This window comes from Paramacrobiotus metropolitanus, unplaced genomic scaffold (genome assembly GCF_019649055.1).
Source record: "Paramacrobiotus metropolitanus isolate TYO unplaced genomic scaffold, Prichtersi_v1.0 Parri_scaffold0000538, whole genome shotgun sequence".
Lineage (NCBI taxonomy): Eukaryota > Metazoa > Tardigrada > Eutardigrada > Parachela > Macrobiotidae > Paramacrobiotus > Paramacrobiotus metropolitanus.
In genome coordinates this window covers 1-9175 of record NW_026570758.1, presented here as the reverse complement: position 1 = coordinate 9175, position 9175 = coordinate 1, and the positions used below count along the sequence as shown (strand labels likewise).

Below are 9175 nucleotides of genomic sequence, written 5' to 3'. Positions count from 1 at the left end.
ATTTCTTTAAAGCAAATTTTTACGTGGGTCCTGTTCTGCTCCTTACAGTGCGCTACCTGTCACGGCCATCTTGGCGGTATATTCGGATCGCTGCCATATGTCATGATAATGCGCCGGATCCAAGTCCGTCGTATCGTCTCCGTAACATCGCGTACGTACAAATTAGAAAATAATACAATTATAAAAGTATGTAAATGCTCGTTTTAGCGTGTATTGCGCGGAAAAATGCATGTAAGACTGAATATGCTCCTGTTGTACACTGCCTGTTGATTTTATTATAAATTTTAAACCGCAACCGACCGACATGCTGATGTCCGATTCTGAAAATGCTGATGAGTAACAGCCATAAAAAAACAAGTGCGAGCGCGGGCAGTCTATTGTTCAATAGTTACTCGTGGTTAGCATATTTTAATAAATTCAGGAACGAAATGGTAACCGCAGTAGAGTAAGTAACAAGACCGATTGCAAAATAAAACTTATTTGACTTCTAGATCCCTCATCTACGTCCAGACAACTGGCCAAAGGGACCCACCAGTTTACATTGCATCCACCGTTGCGTTGTTCCTTGGATGGTCGCCGGCAGCGATCGTTACAGTGTTGTATCCAACTTGGACTGTTGCCCAGGAGGCCACTACATACACAAATTAGCAACCTGTCCAACTTTATTGACGCAACAATTTTTCTTCTGTTCGCCACTAACACGAGAAGCGTTATGTGTTTAACTGCGAAAATGCGTTCCGTCTTTTTAAGACCGAAGACCATTAATCCTGTGCGATCAATTTAAAACACAAAATAATACAAGTCGGTCTCTGTGGCTGAACGTTTTTTATAGCTGCCGTAAAATTGTAATCCGCGGAACACTAGCGGTGCTTCGAAATAACGGTTGTTTTACGGTCTAATGGAAAATAACGTTTTATTTGCAAAATGAAAAATCGTGCAGATCTGTTGTTTAAGGTTGTAAGGGAAGTTGTAGGTGCGAGTTGTATTACTTCGTTGCTGCAGAGTCCGATTTTAATTTTTCACCACCGCTATAACGATGTCGATACGTTTTCCACCTGTCCGATACGATTCCCATACCACTGCGATTATGTTTAAATTTCCGATACGTTAATCCGATGCTCCGATAAAAGCAGAAAATTTTGTGTGGATTTTTTGTGCGGTCTTTCTTTAGTGCGAGCATTCCGGAAATTGAACTAGAATTTCAAAGCGAGCGGATGTCGGATCGGGAGAGCGAGCGGCCGGGTAGATTTCAAAACAGGTGTCGAAAGCAAAAAAGTTAACAGCCAGCGTTCATCGCTTTTTTTGTTATGTACTCTGTATTTACATAAGTGCAAAAATGCAGAACTGCAAAACTACGTCGTATAAAGAAAAGTTCAATGGCTGCTAGCCTGCTACCGCGCGTCCACGTGCGCCTCTACCTGAGCAACGGAGCTCAATGGTAACCACGTCTACCGGCGCTGCCTCGATTACTCGACCATCATAAACTCGCTGGTAATTCGTAATTAAGAAGATATAAATTTAAAAGAAACGGAACGGCAGCTGATGGCAATGAATGCAAACGCAAACCTCTCCAAATAAATTAACGCACTCAAAACAACCCGTTCCTTTTAGCATCTCGCGACATTACAAATACAACAAAACTGCATCAGTAAATCTTAAGCTGTTAACGATATACCGTTAAATGGTATGTATCCGCCCGAATACATAAAGCAGTATCATTCTTGTTATTGTCACAGCATGCACGAATACGATGGACAACTCGTATAAATTGCCGGCTGAGTTTGCGATGCTTTGTATTATAATTGTATACGTATCGTAAGTGCAACCCGCTTTAGTAAGTACGAGTACTTACTAGCGCAATTACTCTGTAAGTGCTAATCGAATAATTATAATGTTAAGAAATATGCCGAAACCGGTTACTGCGGCAATGCCAGCAGAGGTCCTCCAGCTAAAAAATTATACCCAGTTCATCGACAAAGGCAGTTAATAGAGATAACAAGGAACTGCCGAATCTACCAAGAAATATCACATCCGGTTCTTCAGCACAATTTTGAGGTGCGGCCAAGTTCCGTTGTTTCCTATAAAACGGTCAGCAGGCAAACCAGTACGGTGCACCGGCAATCCATCTTTCTGCATTTTCCATAGCATTTAAGTTCTAACGTTGGTGAAAATTCAAAGATCAAGTTACCGGTTAATCGCGTGACTGCAGCAGCAATGTACCCATCCGAAATTCGAAAGTCAGCTTTCCTACTTGTTTCGATTGTTGCTGTCATCAGCTGTATAACGGCATCCACCGTGGATGTCGCCTTGGTACAGTTTTATCTTTGGGGCGATAAGACACCGACGAGTGTACAGTTTGTTGGACCCGTGAGGGCGAAGGCCGTGGAAGACTTGGCACCGTACAAGGATGTTTTGAATATCACAACCGTCTTCGTCTACGAACGCAACGTGACGACGTGCGACGCGATGGATGAACGAGTAACATACTGGTTTGCGAGCTATTATTATCGGTTCAGGATGGGAAATCCTATTATGAGTCTTTGGTCCTGGTAATACATATATTGTGGAACTTAATTCGATTGTTTTAGTGACACCAAAACTTCTTGTGGTAATCATAAACTGTTAATTTTCCTAGGGTGCCCAACAGCAGCAGCATCTGTGGCTCAACTGGCGGAAGTAAGACATAATGAATGCGGCAGTAACCCAAGTGCTGAAGGATCAAGCCTTATATCTATAATTATAGTATATACCGTATACATACATCATCTAGATTCCCTGAAAGTAGAAGTTGCTTTGTTTTCTAAAGCTGAGTTGGCTCTACCTTTGTCAGCAGTATCTGCTCAGTTACATTGTATATATGCGCACGCTGAGCCAAATTAATACCGTTCTTAATGCACGACATGTGCGTGTTTTCTAGGATGGAATTATCAGATGCTAGCTACGTAAGTACTGTACTACCATATGTATTCGTAGCAGCCAAAGGGTACTGGCTGTCAGCTAGCTGGTAAAGTGCCTTAAAGGAGTTTTGACAGGAACCAGATCTATCTGGAATTATTTTTTAAGTTTGCAGTTACTATCAGCTTCCTTATGCTTTTTTAGTTCATGGGGAGATCGAGAGAATGATCTTTCCAACAAAAGGCGCTATCCCACGTTAACCTCGTTGTCTCCCTTCAACCATTACGATCTGAGTATGATGGTGCACAAAATATTAGCTGAGTTCCGCTACAACAATGTGGCAATGCTGTGTGACGATGCCAGCGACAGTTTGGGACTGTATGCTTCGGTGTGTTCATTCGTATTCGACATTATTCTTCTGAAGTATAATGTCAGGATCAGCCGGTATTACGTAAATGCCACAGACGAGAACAATGTGAAACGTTATCTGGACGAGATGAAAACGATAGCTCGGGGTCCAGTAAAGGGAATGTGTGTTAACAGCTTAATTGAAGCTTTCTATATTTGTTGACTGAATAATTTTTTACACGCTTGATTTGTTCAGCGAGCACCACCCAGTAAAACCAATCATCTCATTTGTGTTCACTGAGTGGTGCTCGCTGATCTACATAATGTAAATAAAGTATTGTACTACTATCTTACACGTATATATGTCATAGTTTCAGAATCACACTTCTATTGATTTTGTCCACTTTACATCTAGCAAGCAAACATTGCCGTTTTCAAGAGCGAATTTTAATTCCGCTGATTTTAGTATTTTAGATATGAAATTTTTATTGCTGCCGTAACGGCTAAGTTATAAGGTAGTTATAACGGTTTTTCAGTTGCCATCATCATTGCCCACGGTGATCGGATTCGTCAATTATGGTAAAGCTTGCCGGAATCGTTTGGCAGCCTGACTACTAGTCATATCATCATAAAGACTTTGTTTTTGTGTTTTTACACGTAGCTGGCAGCGTCTGACAAGAAGATGACGGAAGGGGATTATGTGAGTATGCCTATCTGTATTATGAAAGCCATTACAACAACGCTCATGCGCCAGTTGTGCGTCCACCCAACTTCTCTTTGGTAAATTCTCTTGTTCAACTTATGGCAGGTTTACTTCACAATTGAGCTGTTTCAAAGCGCAAAATTCTTTGGCAATATAACTTGGAATACCGGGGAGAGCGATGGACGGGATTCAGTAAGGACAAATGGCAAGAAAGGTCATCGGTCTTCCATGATTTTTCTGCTTACCATATCAAGAATTTGTGCTTCACTAAAGCTCTGCTTGTTTGATTCTTATATTTCTATTTAGGATGCCCGAACCGCTTTAGTTCCCTGTTTAAGATATCTCTACGTAATCCGGATGCCACCCGAATATCGTAATGTTACTGATGAAATAAAGCGTCGATCCGAAAATATATTTGGCTACACATTTGCCCTGGAAGAGGAAGTAAGTAAATTAAATAAACCAGTCATTACTGTAAGCTAAACAGTAAACAGTTAGCTTTACCAGCCAATCAATCGCCGGTATACAAACGCCCTAGTCGTATCTCCATTAACAGATCATTACATATAAATAATCCCTTCTGTTTTCCTGTATTCAAGGTGAATCCATTTGCCATGGCAAACTATTATGCCCTTGTCATTTTCGCCCAGGTAATGGTCGATATACCGTACGTAGTATCCGATTTTCAACAAATTCAGTGTTGTACCAATGTTAACCAATCCGCAGTGAGCGTTGGAGTTTATTACTGCCACATTTACGGCAAAGCATTAATATGAAAAGAACATTTTTTTTATTTTGACCTGCGGAAGTAAATCTGGCTTCCAGGTAGTAAACCAAACAATAGCACTTGGGGGAAATCCCCTTGACGGAGGCGCCTTGAGCAGGCGGATGTGGAACCGCACATACACCATCCTAGGCCAGGATATCATCCTTAACGCTAATGGTGATCGTGAAGCGGACTGGTCACTGAATCAAATGGATGTCGAAACGGGAAAGTTTGTGGTATGTGCATTAGCGAATGTTCTTCGTCAATTAGGTAAACTGCCTTTGCGTCGATGAACTTAAATTGGCTACCGGAAGTACTCAAGTCACTGAAAAGGCTCAGAGTAAATTCTGCGATCAAAAGCACGCATGTATCCTTCGATCGCTTTACTTCGAGAATGCGCTTGAAATATTTTTCACTAATGTAAGCGGACTGATATTTCGCTACGGATTGTCCTGTCTGTTTTTAGCCGGTTATGGAATATTCGGCTAAGCGTAAAGCTCTGGAACCTTCTCGCGATCCAGTGGACAACAGCAACCGCAAAATTGTGTGGTACAAGCGTGACAGCCCACCTCCTAACGAGCCAAAATGTGGGTATCGTGGAATTAATCCAGATTGTCGGGCTAAAGGTAAGTGTTTTGATAAGTGCAAGAGACTCTAACATCAACGTTGCTAATGCTTCCTTTTAAATTTTTGTTCTGCCTTTCAGAGCAAGGTAGCCAATACCGAAAGTTTGCCGCTGCCGCCCCAAACCTGCTGGAAGTGTGAAAGTGATGACAGCAAAATTGTGACTAGATCCCGATTTTTGTGGGTTGGGCAAGAAATTTAGAATGATAATGGTAATGAAATAGAAATTTAATAGAATGTAATAATGTAATAGAAATTTCAAATTAGTAGTAATGTATCATGGAGATGAATGTTATTAACGGTTGTAATTTGTCGGTTTCCATACATAACAAAACGGTGCATTGTGCTTATTCAGTAAAACGGTAAGTGCATTCTTACATCAGTACCCCCATTTTGCAGTTTTAAGTCGAGAAATGCAGAAATGTTGCCACTAATAAGGCAGTGCCATGCTTGTTAGTAACAAGCATTGCGGTACCGCAATGAACTGTATCAAAAGAGAATGACCAAAGCGCCTAAATACCAGCCAAATTTTTTATGGTGCGCTTACATTAAAAAAAACGCACTATAAAAAAATTTTATACAGATTTAGCTGGGGTTAATTGCTAATTCTTTCTTTAACTTATTACCGCCGCAAACTGACCGGTATTACAGCGGCACGAAGTTAGGGTAGACAGACGCTCGTCTTCTTAACAAGAATACGAATATCGAAGCAGTTCAATGCCCATCCCAGACAATTATGAAAAAACCGGTTACTTCGGCAATAATGCCAACAAAGTTCCTCCAGCTAGAAACATACAACAAGCTTAAAGACAGAATCACATTCAGTCGTGAAGCCGCACTGAGCTTTGCATTAAATACTGTACTTGTTCTTCTTTTGAAAGCAGCAGCAGCCTTCAACTGGGAATCGGTCTTTTTGCAATTTTAGCAACCCTTATTATAAAACTTTGGGAAAGTTCAAAGACAAAACTATTATTTATTGGCTCAACTGCGCAGTTGCAATGTATTCATCCACAATGCGAAATTATTTTCTCCTTCTCTCTGCTTTTGCTGTTTCCATCTCTGTAACCGCACCCAGTGTAAATATAGCGCTGGTGCAGTTTTATCTGTGGGGCGACCAAACACCAACCAGCCTGTCGTTCGCTGCACCTGTGATCGCTAAGGGTGAGGAGGACCTGGCACCATACAAAGAGGTTATGAACATAGCCAGTGTCCTCATCTATGATCGCAACGTGACAACGTGTGACGAGATGGATCAAAAAATAACAATCTGGGCTAACCACTATTTTTACCTTGAGAGGGTCGGCAATCCGAATCTGGGAATATTTGAACCCGGTAACAAACATGTTTTGACAAAATGTGCTGTCACATGTAATGTGCCGATAAATCTCGCTGTTAATATTTTGAGTTGCATTTTTGTGTAGGATGTCCAACAGCAGGAGCATCTTTAGCTAGTTTGGCTAAAGGTAAACTACATCTGGCTGCTGGAAAAAGGCGATCTTATAGGAGTCCAGTTTGACTTATTTCCATTAATTTACTGTATTTGACATCCCATTTTAACTTGGACTTTGACTTGGTTTGTCGTATGTATTTGCCTTTTCATTTTGATTTCCGTCGGCGCAGCTGCGCCCGAAAAAGCCACCGCAAGGTCTAAAAGTCATCCGGTATTTTTACAGCTTGGAACAGCCAAATGTTAGCTACGTAAGTACGCGTTTAATATAGTCAGAAGTGTACTAGCTGCCTGTTAATTACTTTCTGATAAAACGATATTAATTAAACTGCATAACTTCAGTTGCTTTACATTTTCAGCACCTGGGGCAATTATGCCTATTCCAACAAGAGACGTTATCCCACACTAACCAACTTCTCCCCTTTTATCGATTACACTCTTAATAAGTTTATGTATAAAGTATTGGAAAACTTTAGCTACAACACCGTGGCCATATTGTGTGATGATGCCAACGACACGTTATTACTGTATATCCCAATGTGTTCAAATTCATTCGACACTCTGCGTCTGCAGTATAATATCAGCGCCAGTCGGTTTTACGTAAATGCCACGGACAAGAACCATGTGAAACATTACCTGGAGGAGGTACGATCTGTTGCTCGAGGTGAGTATAAGGAGATTGCGATGATTAATCACCAATATTATCCTGTTTGTAACTTATTTTCCGTACCAACATTCTTTTAATAACTATTTGATATAAATTTGCATTCTTCCGTGGAGACCAATGATTATGCTTTTTCAGTTGTCATCATAATTGCCCACGGCGACCGGATTCGTCCAATCATGGTAAAGCCGGTGATGTTGATGCCGGCCTTGCCGTATTATAACGACTGAGTGCCTCCCCGGTGTAGTAAAGACTTTCTTTGCATTTTCAGCTGGCAGCGTTTGATAAGCAGATGACGGGGGGTGATTATGTGAGTATGATACAATGCAAATTATCAAATGCTTGAAGTGTACATCCCATTTTTAGCTAGCAGTTTCTCATACGTTCCGAGTTGCAGGTCTATTTCACAATTGAGTTATTTCCAAGCGCAAAGCACTTCGGAAGTATAACTTGGAATACCGGAAACGGCGATAAGCGGGATGCGGTAAGCACGAGGTACAGAAGAGGGCAGCAGCAGTTACTAATTTCTATTTTCGATTCTTTTTTAACATTTTCACTGGAAAATAGTGCTTCAGTAAATCTCGCCTAATTTGATCTTTCGGTTTGGTTTTCAGGATGCCAGAACCGCATTTCGCTCCCTTTTTAAAATATCTCTCCGCAGTCCAGATGCCACACCTGATTACCATAATGCTACAGAGGAAATAAAGCTACGGTCAAAAACAGCATTCAATTACACATACGCCACTGGAGAAGAAGTAAACTGAATTTTAATCCAGAAAATACAGAGTACAGAATGGCGTACCAGCATACTACAAACGGATTAACATTAATCCACTCTGGTTTGCGTATGAAAGGTCAATCCATTTGCGATGGCTTATTATTACGCCCTCGCCGTCTACGCAAAGGTAACCACCATTAATCACTATTAAGCACTAACACAACAGGCAGATTTTGATAGTGTTTGTGCTGCATTATTTTCTCGTTTCTGCAATCCCAAATGCGTGACAGATCTTTTACTGCCACAGATGCAGCAGACGTCCAAATTAGATACTTTATTTTCTTGAATTTGTCCCATATACCGAAGTATGACTTCCAGGTAATGAATGACACCGTAGCGAATGGAGGGCATCCCAATGACGGGCCGTGGATGAGCAAGCAGATGTGGAATCACACATACTCGGTACTGGGCCAGGATATCATAATCAACGCTAATGGCGATCGTGAAGCGGACTGGACACTGCACCAAATGGACAGCGAAACCGGAGCGTTTATGGTATGATTAATCAAAGTTCTGAAATCATCAGTAAAGCGGAAGATACGTTTCTACCATTTTTTTTTAATACAGTACGAGGTGATTCATACAAAATTTAAGCATTAAATTGTCGAATCGCCAGAACGCAGTCTTTTAGCGCTCCATTTTGCTGCAGTTCTACAAAATAATACTGGTAGTCAAGTTTGCGAACCGCTGTTTTACGAATGCTAATTTTCCTTTGCACACTGTTACCGTATTTTCCGTTTATGGGTTCTTTTAGGCTGTTTTGGAGTATTCAGCCAAACGAAAAGCCCTGGAACCTGTTCGTGACCCAGTAAGCAACAGCTCCCGCCAAATTATGTGGTACAACCGTAACGGTCCCCCTCCTAACGAACCAAAATGCGGTTATCGTGGAATTAAACCAGAGTGCGGCACTGTAAGTAAGGAAGCTGATAAATACGGGAAACTATATTTAG

General features: G+C 41.2%; 5 protein-coding genes across 6 annotated transcripts; all 5 read left to right on the top strand.

The window, feature by feature from the left end:
* The first annotated feature begins 2100 nt into the window (after window positions 1-2100).
* On the top strand, window positions 2101-2687 carry LOC129602516 (uncharacterized). Its single transcript, XM_055501547.1, has 2 exons — window positions 2101-2549; window positions 2636-2687. The coding sequence occupies exons 1-2, from the start codon at window positions 2215-2217 to the stop codon at window positions 2685-2687; spliced, it is 387 nt and encodes a 128-aa protein (XP_055357522.1). The 5' UTR covers window positions 2101-2214.
* A 142-nt stretch (window positions 2688-2829) lies between these two features.
* LOC129602515 (uncharacterized) lies at window positions 2830-3826 on the top strand. Its single transcript, XM_055501545.1, has 3 exons — window positions 2830-2942; window positions 3100-3410; window positions 3780-3826. Exons 1-3 carry the CDS (start codon window positions 2932-2934, stop codon window positions 3824-3826), a joined length of 369 nt encoding a protein of 122 aa, XP_055357520.1. The 5' UTR covers window positions 2830-2931.
* An 83-nt stretch (window positions 3827-3909) lies between these two features.
* LOC129602517 (atrial natriuretic peptide receptor 1-like) lies at window positions 3910-5867 on the top strand. 2 transcript variants are annotated; one of them, XM_055501548.1, is made up of 7 exons: window positions 3910-3943; window positions 4052-4138; window positions 4253-4390; window positions 4546-4596; window positions 4772-4948; window positions 5179-5338; window positions 5419-5867. In XM_055501548.1, the coding sequence occupies exons 1-7, from the start codon at window positions 3926-3928 to the stop codon at window positions 5475-5477; spliced, it is 690 nt and encodes a 229-aa protein (XP_055357523.1). In that variant the 5' UTR covers window positions 3910-3925; the 3' UTR covers window positions 5478-5867. The 2 variants fall into 2 exon arrangements, with proteins under 2 accessions (XP_055357523.1, XP_055357524.1); XM_055501549.1 differs by lacking the exon at window positions 3910-3943 and having other exon boundaries at window positions 4129-4160; window positions 5419-5866.
* A 319-nt stretch (window positions 5868-6186) lies between these two features.
* LOC129602519 (uncharacterized) lies at window positions 6187-6892 on the top strand. The gene is made up of 2 exons (XM_055501551.1): window positions 6187-6668; window positions 6758-6892. The coding sequence occupies exons 1-2, from the start codon at window positions 6335-6337 to the stop codon at window positions 6850-6852; spliced, it is 429 nt and encodes a 142-aa protein (XP_055357526.1). The 5' UTR covers window positions 6187-6334; the 3' UTR covers window positions 6853-6892.
* A 34-nt stretch (window positions 6893-6926) lies between these two features.
* Window positions 6927-9135, top strand: LOC129602518 (atrial natriuretic peptide receptor 1-like; the record flags this gene model as incomplete). The annotated part of the gene is made up of 9 exons (XM_055501550.1): window positions 6927-7034; window positions 7143-7447; window positions 7586-7629; window positions 7719-7757; window positions 7845-7931; window positions 8062-8202; window positions 8302-8352; window positions 8544-8720; window positions 8980-9135. Coding segments are annotated over exons 1-9 (1011 nt in total), but the record flags the coding sequence as incomplete, so codon positions are not given.
* Window positions 9136-9175: the final 40 nt, after the last annotated feature.